This window comes from Desmodus rotundus, chromosome 10 (genome assembly GCF_022682495.2).
Source record: "Desmodus rotundus isolate HL8 chromosome 10, HLdesRot8A.1, whole genome shotgun sequence".
Lineage (NCBI taxonomy): Eukaryota > Metazoa > Chordata > Mammalia > Chiroptera > Phyllostomidae > Desmodus > Desmodus rotundus.
Window position 1 is genome coordinate 83,382,146 of NC_071396.1, and position 20,110 is coordinate 83,402,255.

Sequence of the window (20,110 nt, forward strand, 5' to 3'; positions counted from 1 at the left end):
AGCCGCAGACAGGCACTTGTGCTATCTTTCTCTGTCCGAACACGCTCGCCTTCTGTAGAGCCCCTCAGTTCATCTCCCCTGGTCCTTTGTCCTAGCTCCTGAGCCCACAGGTACCACCAGGCTCTGCTAGAAGGCCGTGGCGTTACTGCTTCCCAGCTTCTGCTCCGCACAACAGCCAGAGTTTTCAGTCTCTTGTTAATACAGAATGGACTTACTAGTGAAATGAGCCAGTCGGTGAAAGACAAATACCTGTGATCTCACTTATAAGAGGAGTCTAATGAACAAAATGAACTAACAAGCAAAACAGAACCAGAGGCACAGAAACAGGGAGCAGACTGACAGCTGTGAGAGGGGAAGGGAAGCGGGGACTGATTGAAAGAAGGGGAAGGGACTAGTCACAGAACATGTATGACGGACCCATGGACATGGACAACGGTGTGGAGATGGTGGAAGTGGGGGGGCGGTGGGTTGGGTGGAGGGGGGGGCAAAGGAAGAAACAGTGACAACTGTAACAGCATAAACAATAAATATTAAAAAAGAAAATGAGGATAATTGATAAGTTCATTACCTTAATTGTGGTGATAATTTCAAGGGTAAATGTATTTGTCAAAATTAATCAAATTGTATGCTTTAAATATGTGCAGTTTATAATCTATCAAAGTATATCTTAATAAAGCTATATTTTTAAAGGTCAAAAAAAAAAGAATCCCTTTAGACAAGTTCCCTTCTCCTTAATGAGGATGGGGAAGAGAGTCTAGAAAACTGTACACTAGGTATGACTCACTGAGGAAAAATTGCAAGAAGAGCAACTTTTAAAATTTCTTTATTTATAGACATTTCAGAACCATTTAGATCAACAATGAATTTTTAGACATAACATACCATGTTTATCTTGAGGTACACATTGGGCCCACTAGATAATGCTCTGGGAAGTAATGCAACTGTTAACTGGTAGTTAACAACTTCAGTTTTCCAAGCAAAGAAACAGTAAAAGGTTATAAGATTCTTTGAAGAGAATACACCGTTTCCATTGAAGTTAAGGACAATGCCGCCATTTTTAATGGAGTTCAGTTTTTAGGCTTAGCTCAGTTTTAGAGCATTTTAAATGGAACTTAATATGAAAGTGGGAGAAGGGGTTTATAGCTGAGAAACAATCTGAGCCCTGCTACATGAGATTGTAAACAAAGGAAATCTGTAATCTGGTAAGCTCATTACAAAAATCATAGCCTAAAAATTAGAGCAGCAAAATTACAGAAGATAGTTCTATATAGTTTTAACTGAAATCACGTTTACCTCTGGCTTTCACAATTAGACAAATGTTAAAACACCAAATTTTAAAGACTCAACGATGCGATTTGACAAGAAGTGGCCACAGAAATTCCACACTACTACGGCCCCACACCAGAAAAGCCCTACTCTCCACTGTCCCACTGTGGGCATTCCGCTCCTCTTGCCCTAGCAGCCTGGTGCATTTATATTACTAGAAAAACAGTGGGAAATGAGCCAATGGATGTAGTTCTGAGAGTCTCATGTGTCCAATATCAGAACTAACTCTTCTGGTGGGCAAAGTTAAAATTTTCTTTGACTGGTTCACGAGGTTCTTTGGAGAACTGTTTTGTTTTCCAGTTTGTTATTCAAAATGTTAATCTTATACTCTTGAGGCACGATGACTAGTGACTTGTTAACACAGTGTTTGGAAAATGAAGGACCCCCTACCATCCACACTTACCCCGAGCTCCGTGAGGAGCTACACGGACGACGTGCAGGTGGTTCTGGAATGTGAACAAAGGGTGTTTGTGGATGTGTCTGAGAACAGTTGGGATGGACTGTCATAATATTTTCCCGTAAGATTGTTGTTTTACTTCCACATGAGACAAGAATAAACACTGCAATGGAGTCAAACGGGCAGCTTGCTGCAACTTCATAAACTTAAATGGTATATGTGGGTTGAAAGCGTATAAATGTAAATTTCACAGTTCATAAAGTTGAGCCGCTCAACTTCAAGGAGAGAGGCGGTGCGGGCGTTGGCAAGATTCTGAAAAGGAGTTGACGTGTGTTTGAGTTCTCCCCACCAACCTGAGCCAGGTCCACATTTTACATTTCAGCTGCTTGGTTTGGTTTATTGCTGATTTTCTTGTCTGATGGGGCCATGATGATTTTAGCCGTGAATTTAAGGACTCCCAAAAGGGTCCCGCGTGGACAGACACTTTGCCCCAAGCACCGCGGTCGCTGCACTGTCTACAGGGAACTGACCAGATGTCCTTGGTCCTGACCTGGTTGGTTGGAAAAAGTTCTGCCTGTGGGGAATATCTACCCCTCACTTTTCATGACAAAAACCACAGCTATCAGATGGGAAAGGCTGCTTCCTTCCTACCCCTGCTCTGATTTCTTGTCTTCATTCTCTCTGGTTAAGCATGCCTTCTTTAGCCAGGGTCCAAGGTCCCCTACGGACGCACATTCAATTCAGGAATGGCAATGACATTTGTCTGTGGCTTTAGAGATGCTGGAGAAACTTATTACAATTAGAAAAAATCCCAAATCAGTCAAAGAGAATACTAGCCAGTGGGAGTCAGAGTTGCTTTCTGCCTCCAACACATTCCAAGTTGCCATTGTCTTGTGGTATTACATTTGTTTTATTCCCCTTTAATAGAGGCCATATTTCTTTCAGCCGTGGGTTCTTTAAAGACAGGACACACTTAATTCTCCATACCTCTGACTGCCTAGAGGGTTTCACGTCTCCCCCCGCCCACATTCATAGTCTCAGCAATTGTGATTTGTAATGGAAATATTATAACTTCCAAGAGGGCAGGAGCTGTGGCCTTGGGCAGCATTGCCGAGCCATGCCAGCCCAGTGCCCGGCCCAGGAAAGAGCTTGATGGATTTTGAACACACAAATCAAAGGCCAGAGTCCCTGCCTTGCCCTCAAGGAGTCTCTCTGTTGCCATCAACACAAACTCAACCTAAGTGTGACAAGACGAAAACAAACAGAAACTATTTTGTGTAAAGTTTTTGCAAAAAAAGATAAAAGCAGTCAGTGGTTTATGTGGGGTGACCACCGTAGTAAACCCAAATTCACCCTTCCTCCCGCCTGAACTTGAGAACTGTGTACAAGGGCTACGTGTATAAAAATGGATTTGGCGAGAGTTTGCCAGAAAAAGTGCAGCTTTTCAATGGCATCCTGTCTGTTTTTATTTTAAAGGGAAACTTCTGAGAGGTTAGCATTACTAAGTTGACCCTCAGAGAGAAGGATGCTCTCTCCATATAAGAGTAGCTGAGAGGCTTTCTGCCCAGTGAGTGCACTACTGAAAACTTCTATGCACAATTTTTTTTAAAAAGACATTTAAGATGGAAAATAAAGAGGTATCAATTCATCTCAATTCTAAACCATGAGATAGATTACAAATATCTTGAACACCAAGAAATAAAGCCATATTGCACAGGTATGCAAAATTAAATGGGTGGGTCTTGCCTTTCGTTTTTTAAATTTATTTTGGTGAGCAGGAAGAGTGAGTAATAAGATATAAGCAAATCCTGCAAGTCACTGACACCTTCAGTCACAGAGTGTCCCTACATCCAGAATTTGGGGACATCCTCCAAGGCTTATATGGTGACAGCTTGCTTGGCGAACGAAAACTTTGCTAAGATATATATTCCTACAAAAAGTGAAAAATGACGGCGAGGCCATTATATTTTGGAATATTTAATCAATTTGGCAAAATTTGACAGAATAATGTTCTGAAATTCTTTATAAAAGTATGGTAGTAATGTATTTTCTTTGGAAGGGAGGAATGAAGAGGTTTATGCACTAAACAAATACTCTTATTAATACTTTAAAAAATGACTCAACAGATGTGGCCCATATAGTAACAGAAGATGGTTGTGTGATATCTGAGAGCACCTAACACACTCGGGGAAATCTGTTCAGGCCTCACTTCAGAAATCAGGAGAATAAGACCCTTAAACCCGGGAAGAATTGTCATTGGACAGAAACTGGCATTTCCCCAGACACCGGAACGGGAGTATCATATGTCAAACCCAGCCCCGCATGGGCTTAAAATCAAATTTAACCCTTCCATATAGACTCTCTACTGATTCCTTCCAAGGTTTTAGTGATGAAGCTCTAACAAGTCTGAGCTTCACGGTGCAGGGTTCTGAGAACCTTTGGGCCATTCTGTCTACTCTTCCTAAGAGAGTCAGCTAGGTTAATGGCCCCATACCTCAGTGGATATTGGGAAGTGAACAGACATTATCTAAAATATCAGACTCAAAGTTATGTTTAAAACATATACATTTGTATCGTGTATACACACATGTGTGGTACCTATTCTGTTTTTCTCTTCTGCTCAGCAAAGTTAGCAGCAGTTACAGATCACTGTTGTGGTCATGGTTTGCACTATTTCTAAGGAAGTCATTTATCTTCTGTCAACACATGCCTTTTGGAAAATGCCTTCTGATGAAAAGATCCCCACCAAGCATATAACATTAAAGTGTCATTTCAGATCACTAACATTGTCAGGCACAAGAGTAAAACAATTAGCATCGAGTAATCCAAACAACAGAGCACAGAATAGAGTTAATTGTCTAAAGTTGATTCTCCCCAAGGGAAGGAATTGTTGTTCAAAAGTGTGTGGGGGGTGTGTGTGTGTAAGATTCTTATGTCTTTCAGCTTTGGCTATTTTGTAATAAATATCATACCTTCTCGCACAGGCCTATTGGGTGAGAATTACTTCTCTGAACGTGCCTTTTGTTTAGCAGCTGTTGAGTGTTGAGTGGCGTACAAGGCACACCTCTAGGTGTTCTGTACAGCATTCTTACTGACGTACAAAATAGCCTGTTCACCATTCAAAAACGGAATCCGTATAGTAAGAGTTTCTCTTATCCCTATTTACAGAGAAGGTTCTTAGTGCAAAAAACATGAAATCGTGTCCCAGCCCACCCCTTCTAGCGCACACGTGTATCAGTTTTGTTCAATGCTAGCTGGGGTTATTGGTCTATATTTTGGGCCTCCAGCCGTTAATGAACTGCATGATTTTCTTCACCTGCAGTTTGCTTAATTTGAAATCCTCTGAGAGGATTTCTTCTGTTAGTTGAACAAGCAAATTCCCATCAATCTTTTCAGTGACGAAGAACGATATGACATCTTCAGACAAACCAATAAACCGTAAGGACTTGGACACTTCTTCTATTGAGAGCCCCGAGAGGTCGGCGGGCGGCTGCCATGGGGAGCCATCACCACAGGACCTGGGGGCCAGCTGGAGGTGGAGCGGGGATGAGAAGGGGTAGGAGACCGAGAATATGTCCTGCATGCCCTTTTTAACAAAATACTGGTCCTCAGAGAGGTCCGGGGACCCAGACTTGGGGTCTTCCTCAGCACCATCGATTTTCAGAGGCAAAGGGGAAGTTCCGGAGGAGGCTTTCTCTTCCACTGGTTTGGGGGCCCTGGGCGGCAAGGCAGGGCACGAGATACTCTGCTTGGTTGTGCCGACTGCAAGACTTTTCCGATCTGTGCTCTCCAGGCAGTAGCTGGCTGACTTGGGACAACCGGAGACGCTGCTACTGGGCTCTGCAGGGGCTGGGCTGGTGGGACAGGCCAAGGGCTCAGGGCCTTCAAAATCAAAAGGTGCTGGGCAGTTTCTCTTTGGTGTGCCTGGGGTCTTCTGCCGAGGATAACTATAACTCCGGCTTGGATCCAACAGGAAGTCGCTCCTGGTCTGGCTCTCTGCTGCTCCGGAGTAATGGTTAGGCCACGAGAGCCGGGAGGAGAGCGCGTCGGCAGAAGGACTTCCGGAGGGGGACTTCAGGTCCACAGAGTCAGCTTTCCCTCGGTTACACGGATAGCAGGAAACAGGAGCACTTTCAGAAGGACTGGTGTCGCTTTTAGTAACGCTGCTTCAAAGCAAGCAGAGAAAAGAGATTAGTTAAAAAAAGAGGTCCAATCCCACGCCTTTCTTTCTCCCATAGATCTTACTTCTGATTAGAAAAATGTAGTTAGAAAAATACGTGATATTTCTTAGCATGAATTCAGTGAAGTACCTGCTAACCTCATTGAGTTTTAAAAACAGAATCTTTAAATTACTAAAAATACTGATAATTATGGATATAAACATAATGATTTAAAATGCTACAGTGGAGATAGCAAATATGTAACTTTTTTTTTAACTAGCAAGAAAATCTTTGTTAGTGGATGCCTAGATCTTTATGATGAGAAAAACTGTTAGGCCACGTTTGGGCATATCATCAACAGGCACTGTGATTGATTAGTGATGTCTGCAGGGGGTGAGGGTGGGGTGCGAAAGCAGTCTATGGTCCTCGTGCTTGCCATCCTTGCACTAGTGACATGACTGCATCACCACCACCCATGACTCTATTTCCATCCAAAAGCCTGAGGGAGGAGGAGATGCTGCAAGTACAATGCTTACACTTGCCTTAGTTTCTGTGCAGTGAGTCACAATAGCATAAAGATTTAAATGTCTGGAGAACAAAAAATACCTGCAAAGGTGAGCTACTTGAAACTGAAAAGATCAGCAGTGGAGTCATGTGAGTGCATTCAGCTCTGGGGCCATAGTTTAAGAGTGACAGTGAGGCCAGAGTATGCTCGGGGGTGGCTGACCAGACAGTGACGTCCGGGGAAACTGCTACAGGAACTGAGACGACTTACATCCTAGCTGACTTTACATTTCCACAGGCTGACAAAGAGAGGTAAAGGTGGACCTGTATTTGCTTCTCTAGACATAAGACATACTTGGAAATTACATGGAAATAGATTTCAGCTCGATGTGATGAAAGATTTCTAAAAAAAAAGTGACCTGCACTTGCCAACAGTGAAATGAGCTGCATGGCAAAGGAATGAGCTCCCAACACTAGAAGGATCCAGACCGAAGTGAATGACTACCTGACCATGATGGTCGAGAAGGGCTTCCTGTCCTGCGTACAAATTCCAAGGAGAGAGCAAGGCAAAGGTCCCTTTCAATGCTAAGTCCCAGGTGAAGGTGCTGTCTGCTTGTGTTGAAGCGGAAGTAGAAGGAACTCCGCGCTGGTGTGTAAGAACTGAGAGCGGCCTGTGGGCTGCTTCTAAGAGAATTCAGTTGGCCTCTATCACTGAATTTCTCACGGACTCTGAGATCTTTTCTACCTAGGAGACTGGCTCTTTCATCCTAGCTCAAACTCAACATGCTGTTCCAGGAAAACTTAAGACCATAAAGAACATTTCCTTTCCCACCACCTGCCTTGTGACAGCTACCTCAACAAGGCTCTCAAGACCCCATGACCTGGTCGACGAGCATGGAAGAGGGCCCTGGCGTGAAGACTTACATGTCGTGCAGCCCTGACGAATAGTAGGACAAGGTGGGGCTGGGAGAGCGAGTCTGCTGCCGCGCTGGCTTGACTGAGCGAGGAGGGATGGAGGGACTGGTGGACAAAGGCTTTGTGCTCCGGGGTGGAACAGGTGGGGCGTTCAGGAGCCGGCACTCTTCCCTGACCTGGCGCAGAAAAGAACACTCTGGGTTAGCAACAGACCAACAAGGCCACGGGGCCGGCTCCGCCCTGCAGGGCCAAGCCGCTGCTCTCCACTGTAACTGCAGGGCTGTGGGGACCGAGAGACAAGACCAGAGCAAACAAGAGTGCAGGGACACACAGCAGCTGCCGGAGGTAAAACCGATGCCTTCCATGTCCTTGCTGGGACAGAATGGTTTTAAAAGATACTGCTTGGCAAGTGCCAGCTGCTGCAGAAATTCAGCAAGTCATGTGAAATACAGCCAAGTGGAAGATGTAGTGTTAGGCGAGCATGTATAAACCAAGAGTATTAAGAAAATAAGGGCATAAGGAAATCATGATGTTAACAGGGGATTAAATTCTCCTACTCAATTCTGTTTATTCACTCTTCAGACTGAATTCAGTTTGATGTAAACCTTAGAGCACAGGGGCCTTCTCCAGGGTCAAAGCTCTTCCCGAAGTTACACTCAGGGCCTCTCACATGCATGTGGGCACGTGAATTGCTGGGGACCTTGGGAGGGGCCTAAGACTCTGCATTTCTAACAAGCTCTCCAGAGATGCTGATGCTGCTGGACCATGGACTACATACACTCCAAGAAACAAGGCTGTGACTGGAGTCACAAGGCAGATCTCCAAATCCCTCAAACAGTACTTTTCTTAATGCCTCCAACACTCTCGTCCTCCCTCCGTCTTCACATCGGAGAGGACCTAGGTGACCTGCCGTGTCCTTGGCTTCTGCGATAAGCCTGCATTCACTGCGGGCATTCAGCTTCTGACGCTTTTTAATGAAGTGGATGTTTTTATGTACTTCTCTGTGTCAGACAGCAGGGGTCAGCTTATACCTGGTTCTGCTAGATCACCCTAAACGACAGTTTGTAAAAATAGAGTCAACTGTGACTCCGTCAGAAATACCCATTGCCTGCTTTTTAGCTGTGACCCCACCAATTTCTTCACCTTTGCCTTCACTTCCTTTCTGCCCCAGAACCTCTGGGGCAATAGAGACAACGAAACAGCCAGCTCCTGTTAGCTTGGGTATTGAGTTTGCTTAAGACCAAATGAAACGAGTGCATGTTGCATTATACCTTCTCCCACCTACACTGCACATGGGGGGCTCTAACCGGCCTCCCAGGCCTGAACCATGTGCCAGATGGGAAATCAGATGGGAAGAAAAGTCATGTGTCCACGGTGACCCGGAAAACCTCAATTCTAAGTGAAATGGAAGCAATTAAAAAAAATCAGACACACTGGATTTCTTCCTGGGGCTGGGGATCACTGCTTGCACCTGGGGGACCCCGTGCCCTGCTTGTTGGGACCCACCGGTCACAGTGTTTTTATCAGGAGAGCTCCTAAGGCTAAAACAAAATACTCAGAGCGGAAGATTTTCTTCTTTTGGGTTTTCCCCTTTTGAGCTTTCAAAAAGGGTGTAGTGGTGGGTGACTGCAGAAAGAAAACCTGGGAGGAAAAGAGGTTTGGATGAAGAAGAGAAAGAATTGTTCAGCTGGCTCTTGTACCACTTTGGGGTCTTCTCAAGAAGATGAGAACCAACTAGGCCACTGGAAAGTTCTGGCTGGGTCATCCCCCTCCCTGGATTAGGAGTATATACTGGTTACAGAATAAGTAATCAATACACTGTTGTCTTGTTTCTGCTTCATTAGTGAATTGCAAAGTAACCAGTTATATTTCTTTTCTTGCTTAGGGAATGTCTGCAGAATCTAGGATAGATGGGTGTAACTTTATTATAGATGTTGGTTGCGTTTATGCTTACAGTATTAGTTATTATGAAAAATGAGAAGATGAGAAGTCTGTCAGCTAACTTTTTCATTTTAAAAATAAAGACGGAGTCATCTCTCAATGTTGGGTTAAAGAGGAACATGGGGAAAACACGGTTAATGCTGAATCTGATTTAGAACTTTCTAAAGTTTGTAATTAGTCATCTTTAAGTGCAACACTTCATCAGAGACCGCTTACCTAGATGCCAATTTTAATATGCTGAGATGTCAATTACAAGGCCCATTTTAATTTAAAGTAATCAGCTGACCTAGGTCTCAGAACACACAAAGGCCAGTTGTTGTTGAATCTGACCAATGAGAAGTCCTCTCTTTCTATTCTTAAAACCCACCCCGGGCACTCGAGGTCACTTAGACCTGGTTCTGCCACCTCCTTCCATAAACTGGGCTTCCTAAAGAGCTTTCCAGTAGGTTTCCCACATGAGAGGAGAGGGAGGGAGGGGTTGTAGTGAAAAGAGGCATTTATTGGCCACAGGACACGGGAGGTGAGCTATGGTGAGTTGGGAGTGTTTTACAGCTGAACTCCAAACAGCTCTAGAGATACAGAAAGCTTTCGGGTGGCTACACTCCTGAAAGGAGCTGAAGAATGAGAGTGTGTGTGTGACAGCCTGAGTGCATGTGTGTGATTCTCACTCTTGGGGGGAGGGACATGGCCAGCAAAGAGACAGTGATCTACAGCCAGAGATAAACTTTCTGCTGCTGTGGATAAGGCAGTTTGGGTATAATCAAGTGAGTTCAAAGGGAAAGAAGCAGGCTTATTTGAAACCCATTTTGGAGAAAAGGTAGTGAAGACAAAAAAAAAATGCTTTAACAGGGTCCCATCCGTGACAAGAACTCAGATGTCGTCCTGTCAGGGCACCGAACATGCTGCACCAGGCAGGTGGCTGGGGCCCCTGGACCCTGCGCGCACATCTCCCCATGCTACTGGTCCCTCCAGTGCAGTCACACTTCGCTGCATTTTATGGGAAAGATGATATGCTTTGGTGGGATGTATATATGTTGGGATTCAGAAGTTATAAATCGTGAGGGTTTACGGTACCATCTTACTTCCTCTTACATCCTGTAACAGTAAACATTCTACCTTCTCTTACTCCTCAGTTTGATTCAGTGTGGGACTTTATACCCAAGAAAAACATAGCTGTGCTTGAAATAAATTTTATCTAACAACAAAAGGCAGTTTACAAGACTGGACGGCCAATCACCCCATTTCCAGTTTCCTCTCATATTCAATTTCACGTTCAAGTGCTACATTTTCAGCACATTCTTTCTGAAGGTCTCAGCATGCGGCCTTCCTCACGTTACTCCCCATCGCCAGCGGTACCTCTGATAAGTGGAAAAAGGCCAGCCTGTCCAGCCTTCCACTGGGGCCCCCTGACGTCTTTCTAGCTAACTCTTCTAGCTAGAAGAAATGATTCCACCTTATTCACCTGTCTAGTTACTTTGCCCACTACTCTATATTAACACACAGGCCCACGCAATGTGGTAGATTCAGTGTCACCTAAACACCTTGTGCTTTGCCGCCACCCACTGTTTTAATTCTCACTGCCCATCCCCACAGAAATGCCAGTTCCGAAGTCCCAGCCCCAAATGCTACAGGCTCGGTCAGGGACCATCACAACTCTGGACTCTGCTGACACAGTCCACAGTCACTTACTTTCCGCGTATATTCAACTAACCTGAAAATGAAAGTGGCAGGGACTGTCATTGGTATTACTGCCCTGTGGAGGGCAGAGTTTGGGGATTTGTCACCTCTGGCATGAATATGTCACACAGAATGCTAGGCAGACATTAACAGATGCCACCAAAAAAAACCCTCCACAAAAAGGCATTTTTATTTTTAAATATAAAATATACCATAAGAATGCCTTTTGTATCTTTGTGTGGAACTTGCTATTGATAAGTCATTTGGACTGGGTGTGACTGCTTGTGTCCTCACAGTAGTGTCAGCTTAGGGGAAAAACGGTGCCAGCAGCCCTGGCACATATGACCACCATCAGCTCCACCACCAGGCTACACTCCACCATCACTCCCACCCCTGACTCAGCATTACAGTGAGAATGACAGTGATGACGCTATAAACTGGCAGGCGTGGCTTTCTTCGTCAGCAACCCCAGAGAAATTAATCACTGTTCTAAGATGAGGATGTAACAGAACCCATGTGCCTGTGGGACTGGAGTGCCTCTCTCCGTGGCCAGTGAGGCTTTTGGGGCTGCGCTCCACCTGGAGTCCAGGGAGGGAGAGGTGTATGGAGTAGCAGGAACAAACCTCCACCAGCTCTGCGGCTACACGGGGGCAGGCGTTCTGTTTTAGGGCAGGTGCTACTATGCATTGCAGGTTATGGTGACCTTCGCCTGGGTGTTTGCAGAGAGTCTCCTGGCTCCCCGTTCTGACAGGGTCAGCGAGCACAGCGAGGGTTCGGAAGGCAGCAGGGAGTCTCTGGTCTAGAGCTGGTCTTTCCAGGCACCGTACGTTCAGCATAAGTCTCTCCTCCTTGCTCCTTCACACAAAGTCTTTCCCTTGTCTAAAACACTCAGTAATTCAATTCTTACGACACAGCAGATCCCACTCCCCAGGATTAAAACAACTGTCCTTGTTTTTCATGCAGCAGTTTGCTAACCCAGGGCTAAATAGAAAGCTAATTTATTGAAAAATGATGAGTTCTGCTCTTTCTAGATCTGCAATTTTTCTTAAGTCTATGAGGCATACAGGGTGGGGAAAAAGTAGGTTTACAGTTGTTCGTATGGAAAATATACAATAATTAATCAGTAATGATACAAGAATAAACTCTGTGTTTCACATACTCACAACTGTAAACCCACTTCTGCCCACCCTGCATTCTTAGGGAGGCATATTCAGTCACTGCCACCTAACACGGTGACACAATTTAATGGTGGGGGTTTGAAGTGCGCTATAAAAGGCGCCTCTCCTGGGGGCTCCCAGCCAGCATCACAGTCACCACCCACTCCCACCATCCCTAAATTCTGATGAACATGGCCGTCACTTTCCCTCGTCCTACATACTACATGCATTCCATTTTTGCTATTGATTTGTTGAGATATACGTGGCGTGCCTGTCCTATGCTCGCTGAGTTAGTTAGTGTCGAGTACACGAAAAGGAGCAGCTCATGGAATTGTTTGGGGGACACACACATAATTGAGATACAAACTGGCTGTGCAATAACAGAAGTAGGAGCAAGGGTTAGCAGGGGCACTGTGAGTTTATTCAAGGTGTCAGAAGAAGAACAAATTCATTGGACGTTTTACTGAGAAAGTCTTGAGGAAGAGGGAATTATGGGTGTCAAAGGTACAGAGGCATGAAAAAAACCACCAGATGCTCTGGCCTGGGGGCGTAGATGACGACATAAATGCTGGGGCCCTTTATCAGAAACTTAGAAGGAAGAACAGGGCTTGGGAGACACCAAAGAATTCACTTTTGAAATTACTGAGCTGGCGCCGGACGTTCTACTGATAGAATCTGGAGTTGTGAAGGCACTGGGCTCTCGAACGAGAAGTGAAGAAGGCCAAGGAGGACAGGCAGGTGAGGAGACAAGGAAGGAGAAACACAAGTGACCACACCTTACCCCTTACAAAGAAGAACCGTTCTTAAAGGGTGTCCAAGAAGCCAGGGGTGGGGTGAGGACGGCAGGAGACAGAGTAAAAGTTAAAGGATGTCAGGAAGTCTGGAAAGGTCTGGAAGTTGTGCAATAGTTAGCAGGTCACTGCAGTTCTGAGCAAGTGACGCTTGCGTCACGTCGGGGGAGCAGAGGCCAGATTCCAGTGAGTCAAAGCTGGAACAGGAGGCGAGGGCAGAGTTAGCGAGGACAGAACACTTTTTTCAGGAATACTAGCTGGCAAGTGAGGCAGAGGTAGGTACTGGAAAGGGATACAGGATTGAGGGAGGCAGGTTTTCTTCTTTTTGACTCAGAGGAAGCTGGAAAGACGTTCCTGGGTTTGTGTTGTGCATGCACACAGGTGACCTGGAGGTCAAGTGCATGAGGACTCCTGGGCCTGTGCTCTCTTTTCATGTAAGAGAGAAAAGAGAGCACACATCTTGCGACTGCTCCCTGCCTTTGCTGTGCCATCACGGGCAAAGCCAGAAAAGTAATGGTGGCTTATTATCTAACAGCTAAAGCAGAGATGGAACACGTCCAACGGAATAAGTGACTCTGGAAAGCTTTCTATTTCTAAGTGGAGGCGGCCAGCAAAGTCAAAACCCGACTCCAGTCTGTGGTCAAATCAAATGTATCACTGAATAGGGCTGTTTTCTTTATTTTCAGAATACTGTCCAGGAAGCTTAACTTGGTGGCCTACCACCCGGAACAGGCATTTCACCTTCCTTTGCCCTCTGCACTTTATACATCTCTAGCTCTTTTTAGCTGGGAGGGAACTGAGCACACACACAGGGTAAAGGACCCACAATGTGTGAACAACGGCAGACAAGGTCTTCTCACTCAGCAGCCGCGTATTACAAGTAATGCATGAGAACCCGTTAAAAGCACAGAGCTCATTGTTGCAGGATTGGAAAACAGAGTTACACGCAGATGTTTAGAGGACATGAATTTGAACATTACATACAATTACATGCAATACAACTGGAGTATTTTATACACAGTACCTATGAAATTCCTTCCTTGTGACATCTGTGACATTAACTTTCTCCGCTCTTCCTAGGGACCGGAAGAATACACAAAACAAAACACACACATGGTGTCTATGAAACAGCACAGTGTGGGAATGGGGGCTTTTGGGTATGACAAGGTTTCTTGGAAAGTCCTTGTTTCTTGGAACTCCCTATTCGACTTCTGTGGGAGAAACGACACTTTCACACCCCTTCACTAACTGAGCCAAGGAGACAGCTTAAGCAAAGTAGATGGTCTACTTACTATGACATGTTTTTTGCTTTAACTGTCTTTAAAAAAATCAATTTCATAGCACTGGTTACTCAACTTTGAAATCAAAGGCAAAGGATCTGGAGACACCCATTGAGAAGGCCACATGCTTCCTGTCTGTAGAGCCGAGCACCCCTCGCCTGTGGGGGAAAATCTCCTGTCTCAAAGGATGGTGGGTAGTCCCGAAAGAGACCCTGGAACACTCAGGGAGAGTAAGGGTCGTTTTTGCTTCCACGCAAAAACAATTCAGGAAATACATCCACTGCACAGGAGCTTGATCTAAACTTGGACTCACCTTTATCATGAGTTTTCTTCTCTAAAAAGCCAACTTCGGGATAATGCCAGCAATCTAAAGAAAGGAGTTTTGTAACATGCTCCCTTGAACTTTGTAACTTTGCCTTCACTGGATGCCCTCTGCCCTGTATTTTACATTTCTTCCCACACTCTCTCTCCCAGATAACAAAATCATTACAGCCTTAAGAAATCTTATTTATAAAGAGGCTTTTATACAAAGAGTTCATAACCTTGTCATGTGCCCGTCAGCGATATTTTCAGTCAAACAGAAATTAAAGTTTTATAATGACAAAATGGCAGTAAACGAGCCTCTATTTGATTAATGACACAAGGGCAGATGTGATTTACAGTCACGATCCCGATTCTCAGATGCATACGTTTCTTGTTCCAATTTCCTACACTGATGACAAGGACCTAGGACAGACCTAAGTCTGAAACGGCCTCCAGTTTCCAAGCCTCAGGGGAGGGCGGCAGAGGGACTGCAGGAGGCCCCTTACTGGGAGGCAGAGGGCAAGTGGTTCTGAAAAGACCACTTGTCTGAATTCCAGGGTGCTTCCATGGGCTCTGAGAAAGAACTGTCATTGGGGCCGAGAAGAAAAAGACCTTTGCTGAGCAAGGAGTGTAATCATACATTATATGTATATTTAAATGGTCTGTAACTCTCGTATTAATGGGATTATATGCAAACGTTCTTTGATAGTAGAAATTTAAAATAAAAGCTATCCCAAAGAATATTATAATTACTTTATTAACACTGTAATCATTGAGACTTTTCATGGTCACAGGAGAAAAAAATTTCTTGGCTAGAAGGTTTCTTTTAAAAACAAATAACCTGAAGGCAATTAGTTTCAAAATTACTAAAACACAACAATAATTTAGTCCTTATTTCAATTAACAAGTGGGAACATAGGTATATGGCTTGCTCACAGAGTACTCCTCAAAAGTTGCAATTAAAATTAATTAAATGTCAAATGCCTTAGGAGACTTCATTAATTAGTGAAATCCTGAGTGAATCCTTTTGTAGGGCAACTATTTTGAAAAGTAAATAATCACTTCCAGATTAATATTATTAGTGCCAAAACTTTATTATTAATATATCAGTTTTATTTTTAAAAATCTGCCCTTTAATGCATTTTCTAATATTAATATTTGACAGAGGAAAAAAATCCAAGGACAGAATAAAATAAAACTTCAGAGTAGAATCAATTCTCATAGCCACTTTCCTCAGTTGATAATGAAACATTTTTACAGCTTGTTTTTTAAACCTTGGATAGTCACGTGAGACCCCGAACTCTGTAGGGTGGTCACGTCCAGGGCTGTGACCTCTGGCAGCACCATGACCTGGCCTAGCCACGCTCAAGGAAGAACCAGTCAAGGCCACTTCTCAGCTTTCATATTGCTGTACAGGTTTGCCTGGAAATTTGTTTGTGACACATGTTTGCAGCCTTCCAGCCTCATGCAGCTTTGTCAGAGCCACACTAGTTCTTCAAAACCCCAATACTCCATTAAAGAATTACATGTTATTCGGGTGCCCAGCATTTCTGGGGCTCATTTTTTGGTTTATCACGATTACAAATTTGGCTCCACTGGTAGGTAACTATGACATAACACCCAGCTTATCAAGTAGACATTTTGTAGTCAGCTGAAAAGAATGTTTTGTTATTCGCTGGATACCTGGCGAAATGAAATTATCACATGCACTTTGGAATGCGGGGACAACCCGCCGCTGCCTGGGCGCAGGGCCTCTGGGCCTGGCTGGGGAGGGAGATGCACCCACCCCCGTCAGCCTCTGCGACTCTTTGGAGAGGCTTTATAACTAGGTAGGAAAGAAGAGAGGAAAAAATTCCCCCCCAAATCATTTTCTGTGTGACTCTAAATCAGATTCCATCTCATATTAAGTTACTGCTCCTATTTGTTGAATGCTTACAAGTGCCAGGGAAAAATGCCAAGTACTTTGTACAATACAATAATGCAATGAAGTTATTATGCCCCCAGGAAATGACTCAGGGGTATTAAATATTTTGCCCAGGGTTCAAAGTTACTAAGCAATAGATCAAGGATTCAAACCCACACGTGGGTCTTAGACGCCATGCTATGCACATCTCTCTATGCATCATGTAGTTTGACAGATCTCCCTGCTTCCAGTTCAGTGCCACTGAGGGGAGACAAGAACACTCCCAGGAAGCTTGGTACTTCCTTTCATTTTCTCATCAATTGGACAGCCTGTCTGAGGCAGATGCAAACACACCAACTCACGTCTGTATAGCTCAACCAAGCATTCGCTGGACAAGGTCCAGTCAATATGGCATGAAATTTACCCTTCAATTCTTATTTTTCTCAAACACCAACAACACAGTATGTTCCGTTACAGGAACTTTATTTACGATGGACTTCCAGCCTTATAACAATGAACATGTGCTACCAATCTATCTTGTAACTCAATCCCCACACTCTGCTTCTCGTAGGCTTGGGGGTGGGGGCATCCCTGTCCATCCCAAAGGTTAACAAATTTTTCATGAATGCTGGGGGAAAGGCTGGTTTAAACCAGCAGTTCACAGCCTAGAGCTCCTTTTGTGAATCTCAGGAATTGTTTTGTCAACTACTAACCCAGAGTAAACACACTTGTTATTGAAGATGAAGGACATTAATCTCTGGGTTCTGAGAGGGGATCACCCATGCTGGAGACTGCTGCGCCCACGGTTTTAGAAGAGCTGTGGCCCTGTGGTTCAATAATCTGTAATTCACCACACGGACCAGAGTTGTCTGGAAGTCAAATGTTTTATTTATGGAATTTCATGGAATATAAAGTCTTCCCATCATTGCTCTCCAAAATGGCACTTCTAAAGAGGGGTAAAAAAAAAAGAACAGCTCTTGCAGACTGTCACTCACAGAATTTAAGAGTGTGTCTGGGTTACTATTTTAGACATATCAGCCAATACTCAGAAAATTGAGATTATCCCTTGTGGGACAGACGCCCACAAGGTTATGCAGTAGAGGATGTGTTTAGAATAAATGTATGAAACAATAGTGATAATCTACTTGAGAGAGACTGTCAAGTCATTCTGATTTAAGGGCACTTTGCACAATTAAATAAAATGACAATGTCACTGTTTAGTGGGCTGGGCCTGCTCCCCAGCTTCGGCTCATCTGCAACAACTCTGAGAGACACACGTGGCTGCTTCCCCACTACACCCGGGACCAGGAACTCTATACTTTTCCCTGGGACACTCCTGTTAGGAAGGGAACGCCCTCTCATATATCCTGGAGAGGTAGTGGCAATTTTGTTTAAAAAATATTAAACAATATTAAACAATCTTTACAAAAATACATGAGGATGAGAGCATAATTATGAAGCGCCATATGAAGTACAAAATATGTTAAGGGGGCTAAGCCTCTGAGGATCTCTGTTTGGCCCCACAACCTAGGGTTCTGCCCTACAATACGGGTGGAAAGACGCCCACCCAGAGGACGCCGGAACCAGGCACCCTGCAGGGAACACAGTAAGCACTATGGTTGAAGGGGCAAGATTTCGTCTCACTTATACAGACAGAAACAAAGACCGTGGACATTTGCTGCAGAGAGAGCACAGACAGGTCTTATACCTCAGGACACTGCAGCAGGGAGTGAAGAGGAGAATCGGGAGGAAATGAACGGACTGACATACACTGCAGCGGGGCCGCTGACCTCTAGATCTTGACTGGGTCACAGACTGCGGCCAGTCAGAGTTCACTGGCCCGTTACCAGCTCTGCTTCCCTTACTGTGAAAGACGTGCTTTCTCTGATGCTGTTCCAATGGCTCCAGTACCTTCTATTCCTAAAGACTGGCTTGGGGTTGTCCCCTTCCCAGATTCTGTCCCACCGGAAAGCTGATGACCATCCTTAACGACCAGGAGGAATAGCTGTTAGATACGTGGCTGTCTCTCCCCCAGGATGTACTCCACTGTAACTATCCAAAGACTTTTATTTAATTCTGTAGGAGCCCTTGAATGTCCCATTATGCCCCATTAAAGCTCTCTTTTGAAAATTACAAGCTGAAGCCACATCTAACAATTATGACGTCCTTTGGATCCCACACACATCCTAAAGATGGAAAATTCATTTCATGGTCAAGAACCAACAAAAGAAATGACTTCATTTCAAATGTCTAATTTTTTAAAGTAAATTAAATGATGTCAGGTGTTTATAAAAACCTTTATGATCACAGCATTCTATAAACACTGGACATGCTCTGAGAAGACTCTCTTACTTCATCGGAAATCACAGCTTAGACTGTAGGCCCGAATCTTTTCTTTTCCTGTAAGATTTGCTTCTAGTTTCAAATTTAGCATTTTTCTTTTAATATCAAGGTCAAGATAGGGCCTCAATATTTATGGTCTTACTCATCTTATGCACCACAGTGGGGGAAAAAATGGGTTTCCTACCTTTAGACTTGGCTGCATGAATGACTCTGGGTGTGCCCATCACGTGTGACTCAAGCAATCAGTCAGCAAACATGAGTCCTAACTACGTGCCAAGAAGGGCCAAAGTTCTATAGGAACAGCTCTGTGCTTCAAGTAGCACCCAATATATAGCTGAGTGGACAAATACCTAAAATCGCCTAGAGTCCTTGCCAGCAAGAGTGTTCCTTTACTTTTTACCTGACTTTTGGGGACCATCCTCTGACTTGAACAAAAGGACCGAGGACGCTAACGCCACCAAGACTAAGCCCAAATATTCTACAACCCCTACTGGGTGAAGGGGTCTCTGAGCTTGTGCCTTCAGGTCACTGGGAGAGCCTACAGGGAGCAGGAGAAAGTCGAGATCTGCAGTTTCTGGGGAGTTCTTATGTCCTGGAACAAGCAGACAGAAGTGGGTCCTCTCTCAGGGAACTTTGCAGCAGTGAGGGCGCTGCACGGACAGCTGGCATGACACCTGGTGCCAAGTGCGGCCTGATGTTCAGAGCTGTCCCCAACCTGGCTCCTGCCTCTCAGCCACCACTGCCCTTCATGCACCCTGTTCAACCCTCTTCCACTGGCCCAACAACCCGTCCTGGTTTTCCTCACCTGTCTCAGCCTCCACACCTCTGCTCATGCTATTTGGAATGTCCTTCTTTCTCATCTCTCTGCTTCTCCAGTTCCTATACATTCTCTCTGCTCATTTAAAATGTCACAATCTCCATAAAGACTTCTCTCATTCATCACCCCACTAGAATTTTCTTTCTCCTCTGAATTCCCACACACATTACCTATGTATAGGTCTCTTCCATTGATTAGCACATTTTAACTTCTATGAGAGTCGTCTCTTTTCATCCGTTACCTTCCCTATCATCGGAAAGGTACTAGAATTCAGAGTCCAGTTCTCACTGACGGTCATACTTCTAGCATCTCACACACTAAATACTTTCATGGTTTTGAAACGGGGTTTTGCAGAGCCCCCGGGTTTCACAGAGGTGTCCTGTTACCCCCTGGTGGGATCAGAGGTCACTCAGGGCACACGGAGACCTTCTCCTCTCAGTCTGTGCTTCAGTCAGATGGGTTTTTATTTTATCTTCTGTTTGTTCTGATTAATATAAGTTTTTTTGTTTAAGCATTCTGCTGAAGATGGGAAAAAAACCCCACTGCCATAGACACTGTCAAATAAATGAACAGAATTACACCCAATACCTCTAGTG

At 44.6% G+C, this 20,110-nt stretch overlaps 1 protein-coding gene across 3 annotated transcripts in view; it reads right to left on the reverse strand.

The window, feature by feature from the left end:
* Window positions 1-805: 805 nt before the first annotated feature.
* The window catches only part of GAREM1 (GRB2 associated regulator of MAPK1 subtype 1), a 175,977-nt gene continuing 156,672 nt past the window's right edge, over window positions 806-20,110 (reverse strand). For 2 of the 3 annotated variants that reach the window (XM_053913334.1, XM_053913336.1), the window contains exons 5-6: window positions 7,312-7,478; window positions 806-5,889 (exon numbers count right to left, since the gene is read on the reverse strand). In XM_053913334.1, coding sequence (XP_053769309.1) covers window positions 4,992-5,889; window positions 7,312-7,478 — 1,065 coding nt within the window. In that variant the 3' untranslated portion in view covers window positions 806-4,991. The remainder of the gene's footprint in view (window positions 5,890-7,311; window positions 7,479-20,110) is intronic. The other variant, XM_053913335.1, reaches the window with a different exon arrangement.